The sequence below is a fragment of the Pezoporus flaviventris genome, unplaced genomic scaffold (assembly GCF_033815535.1).
Source record: "Pezoporus flaviventris isolate CSIRO_AGI_PZ_B2104156 unplaced genomic scaffold, CSIRO_AGI_Pfla_v1 ptg000172l, whole genome shotgun sequence".
NCBI lineage: Eukaryota > Metazoa > Chordata > Aves > Psittaciformes > Psittacidae > Pezoporus > Pezoporus flaviventris.
Genome location: NW_026892720.1, coordinates 149,299 through 166,400, shown reverse-complemented (window position 1 = coordinate 166,400; position 17,102 = coordinate 149,299). Strand labels below are relative to the sequence as shown.

General features: G+C 37.5%; 1 protein-coding gene across 1 annotated transcript in view; it reads left to right on the top strand.

Annotated features, from left to right (window-relative positions):
* NDUFAF2 (NADH:ubiquinone oxidoreductase complex assembly factor 2) overlaps positions 1–17,102 on the top strand; it is a 64,926-nt gene that overhangs the window by 36,252 nt on the left and 11,572 nt on the right. The window contains exons 2-3 of the mRNA XM_061480125.1: positions 6,188–6,277; positions 15,688–15,728. Coding sequence (XP_061336109.1) covers positions 6,188–6,277; positions 15,688–15,728 — 131 coding nt within the window. The remainder of the gene's footprint in view (positions 1–6,187; positions 6,278–15,687; positions 15,729–17,102) is intronic.

Genomic DNA, 17,102 nt, shown 5'->3' with positions numbered 1-17,102 from the left:
ACTTTTGTACAGGATTGACTTCCTATTCCCAGTGCGGCATGGCATGTTACGTTCTGTTTGCATATTGTAGATATACTTAAGTTTGTAAGCGTTTGCTTACCTAATTACAGCTTTTACAATGCAGTGAATTTGAGCCTTGTTTTACTTGCTGTCTTTGGCTGCAGCTAATGGTTTGGGGATTTTTATGGGGAGTGATGAGGGAGTTTTATTCTTCACTTATTTGGCTGTAGAGAAGATACTGTAGAACATTTGGATCCAGAGAACTCTGTGGTTTCCTCATCTTCTGCTATATCTAAGGCTAGATTTAATCTTGCTGCTTGGTAAGAATTTGTCATGTCTCAAAATGGCTGTCCCCATTTGTTTTAAAATCCTTTTAGCCCTAAATGGTCTGACAAAATACTCTGTTTATGAGTGAGCAGTTGTATTTTTCTTACTGCTAACTAAATACCCTTATTTGAGAAAAGTGCAATTTTATGTTTTTTCTTCAGCAGCACAGCCTTTTGGAGATAATGAACAGTATGTTTTGATCCTTGTCCATGACCTAGGTTTCTGTGATAATGACATAGCATTGTAATGGAACCCATATCCTCAGGAACAGTGATGGCATCCGCATCCTCAGTAACAGTGACAGAATAGATTATTTCTGAAGTAAATGCATTTGTCAGAATTATAGATAAATGGACATGGACCATGCAAACAGTGGTCAAACTCAACTTGGCAGTTAAGTCAGTAACAGCAGTATTTTAATCAAGTGATTCCTGTCACACCAGATCCATTGAACTAACATCTCAGATGTTAGTTTAGAAGCATCTACAGGAGCTGGAGCCACATCTTTAGATCGGCATGTAGATGTTAACTCAGACCTGGCAAGATGGCTTTTTTAGATTTACACTGAAAAAAAAGCATCTTCTGGCCTACTAAAAACTCAGAGCCCTCTCAGCCCAAAGACTGTATTTGGGTTGAGTTCACTGTTGCCTTGCAGAAGGATTTCAAAGCAATATTTAACAAAACCAGAGTGTGTCAGAATTATTCTGGAAGATCTAATGCAGAATTGGACTGCCGCACTTTTGGTAAGCAAAGCTTTTCTCCTTCCACACGCAAATGTTTTAATCTAATGTTACACTAAACGTCTCTTCACATCACCCTGTATACCAAAAAAAAGTTATTTTCACCAGCCTCTAAATCCTTGTGTTAGGTTCCTGATGCATTTATAGTTATATATGTGTGTGTGTGTGCATATATATATGTATTTTTAAATTTCCCATTTCTAGGTGATTCCATTCAGAGATGGCTAAAGTGATGCTGGTAAACCCAGTGCATGGTTTGCACTGAATATTTTGCAAGTTTGCAAAAGTTTCTCTCTGATCTGACAGTGCCTTTTTTTTTTTTTTTGTACAAATATTTTATGCTTTCTATTTCTGACTGTGGCTTGATGGCTTGATACCATTAAGCTTAGTAGAAAAGTGTGGTTTTGCTTTATTTATCATAAAAATATCCTCCACCCCCCTGCCAGGACCAATGTAAAAAGGGGTGTCTCCCATTAATGATTTGCTAGGGTACTCTAGATTTTTTGATGATATTTGTAAAACAGAAACGTGTAAATAAAACATTTATTGTAAAGTTTTTCAAAGACTTGAGCTTTCCATAGCAAAAGTTCACTTAATTTAGAAAATATGCTTATTCATATTTAAACAGACATTTAAGAGACATTTAAATACAGTTGGAAATTGTAAAATTTTTGGCAGGTGGAGCAATCAAGCAGAAATATGGTTTGGAATTTAAAGAGAAAGTGGGAGATTTTAGTTGTTTTTTTTTTTTCCAGTCATTAATTTAAAATTACCTCTGGGAAACTATTCCTGCTAACTTTTGCTTAAAGTTTGAGTTGAGAAACATTCTACAATCCGTTTTAAATACCTTGGTTCTAAAATGTACTAAGCTTTTTATGTAAAACTAACCTTACGAACAATTTATGGTTGGTCTTAGTAAACTGAATGGGGGAGGTGTATTGAGAAAACATCTCTTTCTGATTTCAGTGAGGTCTACTGTTGTAGATCCTGAACATAGGTTTATTTGGGTTTTGTTTGCTTGCCGAGTATGTATGCACTGTGATATCTCAATTGCTAGTTTGTAAATAGTTCATAAATAGTAAATAGTAAGCCTTGTTTGCAAAAACTTCATTGTTTAGTATATGCTTATAAGACTGGCAGAATCTAGATGGCATGAAGAGTCAGATTTAAGTTGACATAATGGATTAAAATTTGGGACAAAATCAGCCTAATCATACCATAAATCGGAGCAAAGAACAATTATTTTGGTACATAGTGAGGCATAGTGAGAATGGTAATTAATAAAAAATAACAAACAATACTGAGTTTGGCTATGATACTGACATTGTCAGCTGGCATTTGTTTTGGGAGGTGAAAAGGGTCTGTGAGGATTGTACTGCTTGTGAGTCTTTTAACTTTGAAAGTATGTGTTCCCAAAAAGAATCGTCTTGACTTTGACCTTCCATAGACATCTACAAGGGGATAAAACAGAAATCTACCCAATGTAATGCTGGGTTCCATCAACAAGGGCATCACCAGCAGAGGTGAAGATGTAGTATCGCACTCTGCTCCGCACTTGTCGGGTGACACCTGGAATATTGTGTTCCAGAATTCCAGTGGCTGGAGAGGGTCCGGAGAAGGGCTACAAAGATGATCCAAGGACTAGGAAGCCTTCCCTATGAGGACAAGCAGAGAGAAGCGGGTTTGTTCAGCCTGGAGAAGAGAAGGCTTAGGGGATACCTTATCGCCATGTTCCAGTATTTAAAGGGTGGCTACAGAGAAGGTGAAAGTTCACATCGGCGCCATGCAACTGAAATTCAGTCCATATGTCTTAAATTAACAAAGGCTGTATAGTCAGCCTGTGCATTTAAATATATATAAATATATATTTCTTTAAAAAAGTGTTTCTCCCATGGACTTTTACTATGCAGCAGTGCAAATCAGCAAGCCAGAAGAGTTCTGGTTCTGAGTTCTCATGAACATCTGAGATTAATTCAATTAATTTGGCATCACATCTAGTTGGCGACTGGTCCCTAGCAGTGTCCCTCAGGGCTTGGTGTTAGGGCCAGTGTTGCTTGGTCTTAATTGATGATCTGGGTGAGGGAATCAAGTGCACCCTCAGTAAGTTTGCAGACAACATGAAGTTGGGTGGAAGTATTGGTCTGCTGGAGGATGGGAAGGCTTTGCAGAGGGATCTGGACAGGCTGGATCAATGGGCTGTGGCCAGTGGTATGAGGTTCAACAAGGCGAAGTACCAGGTACTGCACATGTACCGCATCAACCCCATGCAATGCTACAGGCTTGGGGAGGAGTGGCTGGATGGTTTGTCTGTAGAAGACTGGAAAAATAAAATGTTTTCAGCATCTGTGCGTATCTACAGTTAACCATGTTTTTTGTTGTGTAAATAATACTTAAGTTTCTAGGCTTCATAGGGCTATAGAAAATTAGAAGATAAATCATTAAGTCATTTGCTACCCCTTCACATTTCACTGACTTATTTCCCTTGCTGGCTTTGGCTATCCCTTTCTCATGGCAGCAGGCTGCCTGACTTCTGTTAAACACTTTTCAGGCTTTTATACAAATTTATTTCAGTCATCACTCATTAACTTTCAAATTGACTGGGACAGAAAGCCTTAAAGAAAATGTGTATAGTAAGAAAGTATATAAATCTAAAATGTGTTAATACTGTATCACTTGCTGAAAGATCTGTCCACTACTTAGACTTCTTGGCCATTTGCCTCACTGTAACTTCTGCAAAGTTGCAAATCTTGGCTACTTCAGTGTTTTGTGTAAATGATGGTGTATGTGACTATTTTGTACATCTGTTAAATTCTTTCTGAGTAAACTGCTTTTTGTTTTATGAGTGATTGGCTGTTTTTCTTTGGATATGTTGTGTTTTATAAAATCCCATCTTGAAGTGTTAATGGTTCTTCAGTTTCTAAGACCTAGTGGTCACTTGAAAATGGGGTTAATTTTGCAGTTAAACTGTGGTTCTTGCATTGCTATTGGTAATTGCTTCATATGTATACACTTACAAGTGAACTTTCTTTGCAGCAGCAAAGACCAGAATATTTATTTGAAAACATGGGAATGGATTAATATAAAGCAAAATAGTCAATATCTTTAGTATGAAAGAACAGGTCTCTCAACTTGTAAAAGGTTTTAATTACATCTAAAAAGGCTGCAGTGTAATCTTCAATAGGAAAGTCTATGTAAATTATTTGTCAGTGGTAGTCTGCCAGAAGAAACCTATGGGACATGGCAAATCAGACCGTTGCAGTTAATTAGTGTTGTGTGTGCATCACAAATGCAGAGAGGCCTAAAAGCCACCAGCACTACTGTCTGATGATTCTTCAAAATAACGCCTTCGAGAAATAATTCCCCGAGCCTGGCTCTACAGTGTAATTTGACTGTGGGGTCTGGAGAATGAATTTTTTACAAGTGTCTTATGAAAGCTTGCAGCAGGATAAAAAGTGGTGGATTTTCTTAAAAGTAGATTAGTTAAGAATATTTTATTTGGGAATGCAGAAAGACAACATCAATCACAAGTTGTGGTAGCAGGTAGAAAAATACATTTCTTTGTTACTTTTCCTTCTGTCAGTTTATTCATACCGTTCCACCTGTGCAGGACTCAGATTATGGACAGCTTTTTAACAGGTGCTGTGCTAACAGTAAAATCTAGTGCCTTTCCAATAATGGCGAAGAGTGTTAATTCTGAGACTTACATAGGTCAGACCTAATTAGATTTGTCTCCAATTTGTCTCCAGGTTTTCTGGAAATCTATATGGGAGGAAAATAATTCCATAGTTTTGATTTGCTTTGTAGATAAAGGAGCTTGAGAAATTGAATTATCCTTGGTATTGTTGAAATGAAATTATTTTGAAGCACGTTTGTGAGTTATCTTCAGCATATAGGAATTGTGTATTTATAAAACAAGCACAAATCATCACTGTTTTCTTTGCCTAATAGTGTATCTGAAGCAGTAAAAATGTTGCATTGCTTAAAAATACAAAGAAATATTATCAAGCTAAAGAAGGTACATAGAAAAGGAATTGCAGCTTCTATACAAGTTCTTATTTTGCTGTATTAAAAATAATAATGAACAATACTGTGCAGTTTATTAATCAGAGATGGGTGAATTGTAAGTTCTGCCAATTTTAATAACTTTATTTGAAATACTTGTTGTAAGCATGTGGAAGGGAAGAATTGCATGAATCACATCATTATGAAAGAAAGTATTTTGTGCAGATACTTGTGTTTCCTCAAAATGTGAAGTTTCTCTATATCAGCCTCCCAGGAAGGGAAAAAGCTACGAGAAAAAGCCTGGAGAATGTTGTTAGGGTTTTTTTCCCTGGGAAGGGTGGGTTGCTTGCACATCTTTCCAGGATCTGCTAATTTAAAACGCAAATTAAAATACTCTTTTTGCTTTACAGTAGCATGAGATCTGGCAGTCAGTCCACTGTGTGCTACTTCACTGCTTGAACCTTCAAGCTTCCTCTTTGGCAGTAGTAAAATCTGTGGGTGAGATGTAGATCCAGATTCTTCAAACTAGCTCCCCTTTCTAGATAGTGAATGTTCCGTATCAGAGGGCAACCTGCAGGTTTTTAGTTTTTAACACGGAAAATACTTGGTTTGCAAACGTGTGGAAAGGCTGTGGAAAACATGAGCAGAACAGTAGTCGGGGGTGGGAGATGATGTGGCCTGACCACTTTGCAAAGCCAATGAGTGAACTTCCAATGCTTATTTTTGACCCCAAAACTGCATCAAGTTTCTGATCCCTCACCAGCAATGGTGTGGAAGATATCCAGATGAGGAAAAACAGTTGTTAGAAAACTTACCAACACTTGTTCAGGGAAACATTCTCAAAGAGAGGGATAAGCAGAGGTGGATAACTATGTTTGAAATATATGTCATTAATAATCTAAATCAATTGTAGAACAGGCAAGCTTTTGTTAAATTACTGAACACATAGCATTTCAAATGGACAGCTAGATGGTAAAAACTTTCTCAGTATTTTAATCTTTAATTTTTATCCTGCAGGTATCATTGCACTTGTGTGACTAGTACAGTTCTTTCAAAACAATAACATAGCAATTTAAATACTATGCAGAAATATATTTAACTCTTTTTTTTTGCTACAGGGCATATTATACAAGAAAGAAGATTTGTAGAGCCAATAAATCGTCAAGCATATCAGTATGAAACAGGTGACTTTCCAACAGAATGGGAAGGTAAATTCTGAATATTTTGGGTTTGTTTTGAGATAATTTTGCCATTGAATGTAGCTTCAGTGTTTTTAATGGAAAGCCTGACTATGTGAATAGGTTGTCTGTTATCTTTCATTTTGTGTAGTGGAGGCTTTTGTTTAACTGCATAATTATTAAGAGTTAGCATAATTATTAAAAGTAGCCCCTTTACAAATAGGAAAAAATTATGTTTAGGAAATTGGTACTTAATAAAAATGTAAATAAAGCCTCTATGATCATGGATTTCTCCTATTAAATGTGAAAATATTTCTGCCTGAGGGGGATCTGATAGAATAGCCAAAACTAAATGTGAAAAACTTCCTACTTATGCCTTCACTGCAGTGAAGGTCAGTTGAATTTGTAGGTCAGTTGAATTATTAGTGGCATAGTGATGGTAGCATTTGGTTTCCTGTACTCCTTAAACAGTCTTGTAGAGAGTTGAAGAACCTGTTAATTATTAACCATTTTTTCACCTGTTGCTAGTGGTGAAAATCATGTCTGAAAACATGGGGCATATAAAGAAGTTTAGAGACATAAGGGAAGTTCTAAGGGTTAGCTGAGCAGCCCTAGGAGAAGGAGAGAGAGCAGAAAGGGAGCATCTGTTGCCCTTTGAGGCTGCAGGAACTTGAGCCAAATGTGGGGTTAAACGTGGCTTAAAACCCAGCACTCTATAGCTTAAGCAGGAATCCCTGAAATAGTACATGGTTTGCCCATTATTCGTCATGCTTTTTGGGGGAGAATAATATCTAGAGAACTCAAAGAAGTTGGTAGGTTTTAAGCAAGCAAACTTCAATTTTACTCAGCATGTAGTTAAACTGTAGAATAACTTGTCATTGAATATTCTGCTTGCTGGAAGTTTGCATGAGTTCAAAAAGTGATTAAAAGAATTTATGGAAGAGAAATCCTTCATGTACACAGATGGTACTACAGTGAACTACAGTGAACTACAGTTAACTGAAGCAGGCTACAGTGTATTTTGAGGAAATATCACAATGTACTTGTTTTACCTCATTCTTTTTACTTCAAGTGCACTGTTTGCCCCTGAGGGAGATGATAGTGAGCTAACAGAAAACTTTGGTCTCATTATATACCTTCACGGAGTCAATACAGAAATATCAAATGTTCCAATCTTTCATTTTTATATTGTCGTTACACTGATTGTTGTGATGTTTTTCTTTTTTACCCGCTAAAGCTTATATTAATAACTAAAAGCTTCTAAAATACATTTCAACCCTATTAGCAGCATTTGCCAACTGTGGTGAAACCACAGTATCAACAAATAACTGCTGCAGTACCTGCAGTTGGCTGGCAAGTCTTAATCTGGTTCATCCTGGTTCTTTATTAGTCTGAGATAGCCATCTTCTGAAGAAGAGTTAGCAGCCTCCTCTACTTGTCCTTACTAAATCACCTGGTGCTTGAATGGGTATCTACCTAATGCAACTTTCTGAAGGTCTACTTCCTCCACCAGAAGTTCTCCAGCCATGGCTAGTCATCTTAAGTCCGCGTGACTGTCATGCAGTCACTCTGTATCACAAACACTGAGCATATACAAAGCCCTCGGGTAAACTTTGCTCTGCTGTGTGAATGAATTCTCATCTAAGACCTGCTGCTGCCTTTTAAGAGCTGAAAAATTGAATGCAATAGTGTCTGCCTGCATATGGCTTCAATTAACAGCACACAACATGGGCAGTCACATTCTGTAAGATGCGTGTGAGCTAATCACAGTTTCACAAAGGGTCTTAATCAACTTGCTCTATGAATCTGCACCTCAGGACTGCTGGAATTGATGTAGCACCAGCAAGCTTGCATTATATCCCACTCCGGATACCTTATCACATATCCATGTGACTTGACAGCTTGGTGCATGGGAGGATACAGCGGTTCAGAGGGATGCTTTTGCCAAGCACCAGTCAATGGTCGGGTACCCTGCAGTATGGACTTGCCAAAAACATGCAGCTGCACTTTTGCAAGTCAAGGCATCTTATCAAGGGCTGTTTTAAAGAGGACAAAGACAATTGGGCAGTCCAGTCCTGATGAGCTGCATTTACACTTTCAATGCTTAATGTCCTCAACTTTGTAAATGCTGGTTTTTGTTTGGGATTTTGTCAGCACCAAATAGAAACAGTTCACAGAGAAAACAAAAATTTACAGTATCAGATAGGTAACAGTCTTATCCTGTTAAGTACTAAATTTGTCTAGAAGCAGAAAGAAGATATACATGCGTCTTTTCCCCCATGTACCTTCCCTAAATGTGTGTGTGGTTCATGTTTCTGACAGATCAGGTACGGCAATTCCAAGAAAACATGGCCAGCCTGTATATTTTTGTCCAATACCAATTTAAATGTTACGAATAGTTTTGTGGAAATAAAACAATCTTTAAAAGCCAAAATGGTACTTCTGCTGTAGATGTAAAGGCTGTTCAGTAACTATTGTGCCTTTGCTACATTTTGGGATGTGAATCATGGATGCGGGATGCTCTGAAGTTCACTTCATCACTACTCTCTGCCTTCTTTAAAATGAAAAATTCTCAATGAGTAAGAAATGGGAAAGAATGGGAAGAGTAGAGGGTTTAAATAATACTGTAGAAGTCAGTTATCTGAGTGGGAACCGTTTATGGTTTTTAGACGTGCTTTGCTGAAAAGGCTCATTGCAATTCTGTCTCTGTTTTTTCCTCTTTGAGATCTTGAAGTTTCCCAGGCACACAAGACCTGTCCTGAACTTTCGCTCTGTATCTTCTGTCCAGACTCTTGAAAATTTCCCAATGCATTCTTTCTGTGGGTGTTCACTTTATAGTTTGTGCTATCATGGATGCTAATCATTCCAGAAAATAGTCTGGAGACTTTGCAGAAGGATTTCTAAAATACCTGTTGTTTTCTCTGAACGGTAAAAGATGAACCCAAAGTTAGCAAGCTGTATAATATTTCTTATTTCTGTTTTCTCTTTGCTCTTGGAAATTTTGTGCATTTTTAGTATTCTAAATCCCTTCTGCTGGGCACATGCTTACATCTCCACATGCTTACAGGGGCCTTCTCTCCAAATCCTCTGTATGCACTTTGACATCTGTGGCCTCTGCTTCAGTTTTGGCTAGTTCAGCAATAACAGCTCTTTTCCTAGCCTTCTCAGGCTTTTCACTTTAACGACTGTGCTAAACTTTCTGATGCCTGTTTTCCTCTCCTTTTTCTAGTGATCTGTGGAGAGCTGCTTTCCCCTGTGCTCTTTGTTCTGCCAGGACTCAGTTTTTTAGCTTGTAGGTAATCTTTAATGGCCACCTTATTTAAAAGCAGTCGTCTCACCCCCCTTCCCTCATCCTTGTTTACCTACATGACATTTTGTGACTAGAAAAGAAACCTGTTGTAACCAAAATGAACAAAAGTACAGTCCCTGGAAATACTTAAGGGCATGAGTTGTCTGAGGAGAAGTTGCACAAAACCAGGGTCAAGGGATTGTTTAAGGACTGAGAGCAGGCTGTAGTGATATTAGTCTTCAGTTTAATCTCATTCTATATCTAAGACTTTCAGCCTCGTCAGCTGGTAAACTAAAGGGCTGATTTTGTACTGTGTTTATCAAGTCATAAACATGTAATAAAGTAACGGAAACCAAGTAGAAAGCTGTAAAACAAGTAGATAAACCAGTCATCCATATTACAGACTAAATCTGTGCAAGCTGTTTCTCTAACTCCAGAGAGGATTTGTGTATTAGTCTTGAGAGTTTAACAATTACAGGGCCAAGGGCTCACTCCTGAAGGGCTCACCTTGAAAGTTTCTTCTGAATGTTTCTGTCTTAGTTTTAAGTGAGCCGCAGGATTAAATTTCCTAAATTCTCAGACCTGTGAATTTTACAAAAGTACTGAATGTCCATTAAGGCTTTGTAAAACTGAAATATGCTCAATGTGAAAAGAACAGAATCATAATCCCTGTGTTATCCATATGTCATGGTTTAAGCCCAGCCAGTAACTCAGAACTACGTAGCTGCTCACTCACTCCTGCCCTTCCTCCCCCTCCCCTGGAGGGATGGGGAGGAGAATCGAAAGAGTGTAACTCCCATGGGTTGAGATAAGAACAGTCCAGTAACTAAGGTATAGCACAAATCACTACTGCTACCACCAATGATAATAATGATAAGGGAAATAACAAGGGAAGAGAATACAACCACTCGCCACCCACTGACCAATACCCATCCTGAGCCGAGCAGTGATCTAGCCCTTGTGGGTAGCCGCCCCCATTTTATATACTGGGCATGACATGCTGTGATATGGAATACCCCTTTGGCTAGTTTGGATCAGGTGTCCTGTCTCTGCTTCCTTCCGACTTCCCCTCCTCTCTGGCAGAGCATGAGACTCAGAAAGTCCTTGGTCAGAATAAATATTATTGAGCAACAACTAAAAACATCGCTGTTATCAGTGCTGTTCCCAGACTGAAAGTCAAAAACACAGCTCTGCACCAGCTACTAAGAAGGAGAAAAATGACTGCTACTGCTGAACCCAGGCTTAGTGCTAGCTATTTGTACATGAAAATTAAGTTCATTTTAATTCTAAAAATCCAAAAGTGTGTTTCCTTTTGTACTGTAGTTTTGAATTTAGAACATAATCCATAGGCACAACACAAATACTACCTGTTTTTGTTTAGGTGAAGTCTCTTATATTTTACTATGAAGTGGTAGTACATACTTTTCTCTAGGCAATATGGATGGGCACAACTGATAACCTTTCTGTAATGTTAGCACTGAATGTTCACCTATTGTAGAAAGTGTAACTTACCTCCCTGGGACATGTCAATGGCTCTCCTGAGAGGAGATCAGTAATTTTACATATCTATAGAGATGCATGAGATTGCATGCTTCACACCGCATCATTTTATTGCCCATATACTCCTACTTCTTTTTTTTTTTTTTTCTTCTTTTTTTTTTCCCCTTTTTCTTCATTATTTCTTTCTTGGTAACATTTAGTGATTAGTGGGAGTCTTAATTTGCATGCTCACATTTATGGCCATTACAGTGTGTTCTGTGCCAGTAGGAGTCTTAAAGTTAAATGAAAATCTCATGCATTCTAATAAGAATGCAAATGAGTGCTGATGAAAGGATGTGTAAATGTCCAGCTATCTTGCTAAATTCCTTTTAGACAAAAGTAACCTTACAATGAGTACAGAATGCAGGAAGTGCCAGTCAGATAAAATTAGAAGCAGCAGCATAATTAGTTTGAAATGGAGGTAATTTTGCCAAAGCTCTTGGGGACAGGGAAGCATGTTTTAGTTGCGCTTAGTACATACATGTTACCTTCTCTACCAGATTTAAAACATTCTGGCTGACAGTGATGGGGGCATTTTCTCTTATTAGCATAGGGAATGGGAGTGTTCATGTGAAAATCTTTCCCAGCCAGAACTGTCACTGTTCGCTTTTTAATTAAATATATGCTTGTGTGCATATGGTCTTCAAATAATGTGTAATAAAGCACCTGCCTGCCTTTTTTCCATCAACAAATATTTAACTGTGGAATAAGTCCCTTCAGTAATTGAAACCTGAATTGACTAAAAGTGTAATGTAGAGCACAAAGAAAGAAAGAAAGGTGGGAGAGCTTTTCCTTTGCTAAAGAGGTGGGAGAAAGGTGGGAGAGCTTTTCCTTTGCTAACGGTGTGGGAAAAAGGTGGGAGAGCTTTTCCTTGCTAAAGTGTATACATTGACTGTATTTTTCAAAGAGAATGCAGAATGTTTTATTGAGATATTATTTACTTAAATTTTGTTAAAATTAGTGCTAATTCAGTAGAAAATCACTGGTTATATTTTTGCATACATTCATTCTTCCTTTAATTATTACAATGAATTTCCCTTAGGACTGAGTTATGAGGTGTTGATGGTTTTTTTGAACATTGTTTTGGAAGCTCAAAATATTTTTGATAACTTAAAAAAATTGAAAGGATTTTTAATTTTTTGTCAGGAAAAACAGATGAGAAATATATTAAAGTCCTCCAGTTCTCCTCAAAGACTGAGGACTGGACAGATAAATTATTAGGAAAATGTATTGCTTTTAAAAGACTGGTAAAACTGTTCAATGCTAAAGTACAATATACTAAATTTTACTCAATTCAGGTGATGTTTTCTTTGCTTTTAATTTTGTAATGTATCTTGAGCTGTGCTTTACATAGACTATTTCAGAAATGGATTTGCACGGAGGAAATATTACATATTAACACTGACTTCATCTCATGGCTATAAAGAGATTTTAGTAATTTTTGTTACAGTATTTATCCCTCAGCTACATAGCATTATATTTAATTTAATAATAATTTCCTAATGCAGCTCATCAGAGATGTTAAAATGAATTTACCTGTTATAATTTGGAAAATGGTCTCCAGTCTTTGTGTCAGCAAGTTTTATCAGCAAGGGTTAAACTGAAAAAGTATTGTAGTCCTGACATTCATTAGAAAGAAGGAATGTTGATAGCTCCTATAAACCCATGCATTCAAATGCTTTTTATAGCTGGAAAGAAAAACAGCACAATGCTGTAACTGTGTGCATTATTTAATAAATTTAAATAGATACAGTCTGATAGTGGAATGTTTGATATGAGAAGTCTTCCTAAATTAAGGATTGTTTTCTTGCTTTTGAGTGTTGGTACTAACTGAGATCTATTAATGAATGAGAAAGCATTGCATAATGCTCTTTGCTTTGCAGCTTCTGTTCACAGGATGCATGTCATTGTGCTACCCTTCACTGTTCTGTCTGTGGCTTGTTAAACTGAGGCAGATAATTAAATGATAAAATCTTTTGGTAGAAGTATTTCATTCATCTGAAAATCGTTAATCAAATAACTGCCTAAAAGTCCCATCTATTGTTGAAAGAAAATCTATTATAATGGTTGTATTTCAGCAGCAGTTTCTAACTGCAACTTAACTTCTCTAGGATTTCAAATTTTAAGAATTTTTCTTTAAGAATCTAATCACACAGCTGAAGTCAAAATGTGGCTGGTTTTGGGGTTGTTTTGTTTAAATACTGGCAGTTTAAAACTAATGAAGCAATTTTTAGGCGCTGAGAGATATGGAACTGAAACCAGTGGTATTGTACTTCCACATGACAGAAGCAAGGCATGGCAAAGCAGATGATACTTTGTTGAAAGCAATCCCTTGAATTTTGAAGGTTTAAAACTTACTTTTCTATGAAGTATTTAAAACTACTACTTTTTCCTTTTTAATCCAGCTGTCTCATTTATTGGTTAGTGCCTAGTATACAACCTTCACTATACCTGATATCTCTACCACTTTCTTGCTTTAATGGGTGATGTTGGAACTGTTGCTAAGCACAGACAAAGATGACTTCTGTCAAGAGGAAAGGCGTATGTGCTGTGATTTTGTCTAATAGCATTGTCAGCCCTTTTAAAAAGATTGTCTACAAGGCTTCCAGTGGGAAGTGTCAGTCTCAGTCATGCCAGTTTAAGCTCTGGTCTTGCCAGATTTTGTGTTTGGAAATCCTCATAAAGGATTCAAAAGTGCTATGGGTACATGCAAAATGCTTTCTGGTTCTATAGATTAAATTTAAAGTAATTTAGTTGTATTTTGGATTGTTTTACTAGGCTGTCTTTCTTTCTACTAACATAAAACTTTTTCAGAAAGGATGATGTTGACTGTTCAGTGCTGAATCACTTCTCCACAATAACAAATTTAGGTCTAACCTTTGTTAGGACCAAAAGACTTCTGAGAAGAGCTGGCAGTAACTGCTTGTGGAAGATGTTTGAGAATGGTATTTAAAAGAACACATATTCAGAAAGTGTCATTTGTTAGACAAGAACCAAAAGTAATACCTTGATTTGTATTATTACAGGTATTTTACCATTAACCTTGAGTTAAGGCTGTTGGCCTTGTTATCATGGCTAAATTCCAAGCTGTGCAATGACATTTTGCCTGCCTTAATTCTGTTCTTATCTTAATTGGAAGCTACCCTCCTAAAACCAGGTTCATAATGTTGTTGTAAGAGAATGGTATTAGTATTTCACTCTATGTGTAACTGCATTTTCAGTAGTGAGGTGGCACTGACTCTATGCAGCTTTTGGTGTTCTGGGCATGCTGTCTGAATCATTCCCTAGTTCTCAAAATGCAGCACAGATGGTATTAGAAAATTCAAATTTGGAATAATTCCTTCTTAAAGCTGAAACTTCATAGACAGCTACAGGTCAGACAAGAATTTGACTGGGTGATAATAAAAATGTCATTTTCACTCTAATTTTCAAGCACAGTAACCAAAGTCTTAATTGTCTAAGCAAATATACAAAAGAACGTTTTGCCATGTCTTGGCACTTGTAACTGGCTTTCCTTATGTTTGTCCTTCTGTTCATTACTGGCCACTTGCATTCTGCTTCTTGTTCATTTGAAAAATAGGAGCAGAAAAGACTGTCTGAAAAGTATACAACCAAGTACCTACCAATTATGTGGATGAGAAGGCATGAAGAAAAGCTACAGCAGTGATATACTTACGCAGAGTGATGGATATTGTCTTGCCCACAGTTACATAATTTGTTTGACTAAATAATGCCTGTTGTAGCTTGAGCTATGCCTAATAATTCATTGACTGAATGAAGCAAGACCCAATGGAATACTGATGGAGTCTGCAGTAGGGTCCCTTTAGATTGCTGCTTCCAGTCAGTCCCATGCTGACCATCAGTGTTTGCAGTGGGATGGGCATAAGCATATTGATTTTGGTTCATCATGGAAACCATCAGCCACAGAACAGTTGTCCTTGCCATTGCTTTCATCCCTCTGCTCTCTTCCAGCATGAGTTGACTGAGATGGAAGAAGCTTTCCCCTGATTATGGGTCCTCCCCCTTAATGCAGTGGGTAATCCCACACAGCCATAGAACGTGGTGCAGGCAGGGCTCTGCAGCTCCTCAGTCAGGTTTGGGGCTCTGCCTTGCATCCCATAAAGGAATCCTAGTTGGCACTAACATAAATAGGGTTTTGGCTTTAACAGTGCCTGAGCCATTTACAGGAATCCTTTTTCTCCAGAGAGGTCTAAGGTTTTTCATACTTTTCCACCAGTCAGGTTTCTCAGGGTGAAGCTCAGCTCTGTGTAGAAAGCTCAACAACAGGTGTGGGCTGTGAGTGCTGCTTTTTAAGCCCTGTTTTGGCAGCCAGTGTGGTATGTAAACTGCGCCCAAGCTTTCCTCACAAACATGATTTCTTTTTAATTTTCCTTCCCCCCCCCCCCCTTCTGTGAAGACTGGGAGTATTTAGGTGGGAAATAACATGTTGGGTCTTTATATATTAGGAAATTTTATGGGTTGCCAGGTTGTGGCAAATTCTATTGTAATTTTTATGTAAGCATTTACTTTCTGTTACAAATACATCATAATTGAGTTTTAATAGTCTCTCTGATCTTTGAAATAATCCATTTGATTTTATTTTCTTTTGCAGCATGGATAAGAAAAAAAAGAAAGAATCCACCCACCATTGAGGTGAGAGAGATGAAGTGTCTTTAAATTTTTAATTGTAATTAAACTACAAGAATTAATTTGTAGTGGATTCATCTATCCAGTACTTTGACACTTTGGGGCAAGAATTTAATATGTTGCTTGCCTAATTAGGTGAAATAATACACATACTAGATATCTAACTCTTAGGGAGCACAAAAGCAAATGGAAATACAAACTCCAATATTCTTTAGTTCTTACTTTCATCTACATGAATTCTTCTAAGATGACCTGTGTAGGTTCTTTTAAGGTGATCATGGCCATGCAAGAGTTTCTTTAGTTAAACAAATTCTGAAATTACTGCTATGAATTTTTAGAATAGGTTGTCTGTGTATTAATGCAAGGTTTGTTTCATGATAGTTGACATTAAAATGCAGGTTTCAAATTCAGTTGCCAGTGGATTTATCAGTACGGGAAAACAAATTGCACTCGCATTTTATAGTGCTAATGAGGTGGGGGAGTTGAAGCCATGGCTTTTTCCATGAGTGGTTTCTAATGAACGGAAGCAGAGAAATATCCCATTGTCTTTCATGCTGATGAGTTTGTGAAGACTGGAACAATTTGACTGTTGATCTCTGTGTACAGATGCATGCACATACACTATTTGTCCTGGATTTGTATGACAAGTTGCTAAGCACCAGCTAGGAATGAGACAGTAGAGGAGGCATGGTTTACTACAGAAGATTCAAACTGACACCCAGAGAGGCAGACAGTTTGCAGCAGGAGGAGTAACTGTGTTGAGTTCAGTGAAGCTGTGTTGGCATGCTCTAGTCAAAGACTTGGTCACTGAGATGTGGTCTGTGAACAGTTGTCCTGCCTGTCTGTGAGTTAAGATAACATGGGAAGCTTGTCACTGAACTGAGCTCCCATGCAGCTTACAGCTTTTCAAGTAATTCTCTCTGCCCCTGTTTCATACCTGCCAATGTGACTGTAGAGATAAGAAGACCTGTAATACAACCATGAACAGAATAAAGTTTAGTTAAATTTATTCTCAAAGCTTTTAGGACTTAAAACAAATTAACATGCATTTCTTTGTGTTAACATTCCAGGAAATATTGTGTGATTTTATTTATTTTTTTTTAATTAATTTTATCCCCCCACCTCCTCATTGTACTTACTTGTGCAGAAGTGCAGTTGTTCTAAGCTTGGACTGATCTCCATTTAAGTAGCTCTCGTTCGTACTAACTGTATACATACAACTTTTATTGTTGAACTTACCACCCTGTGGGATACTTAAAGACTGGGGGTGTTTCATGTCTTCTGTCCTGCCATTTCATGAGTCAGACTGCCATGATAATTGTACTAAAATAAGCCTACTTCAGAGAATACGGGCAGCCCTGGGTTTGGAAGTGGTGCAGC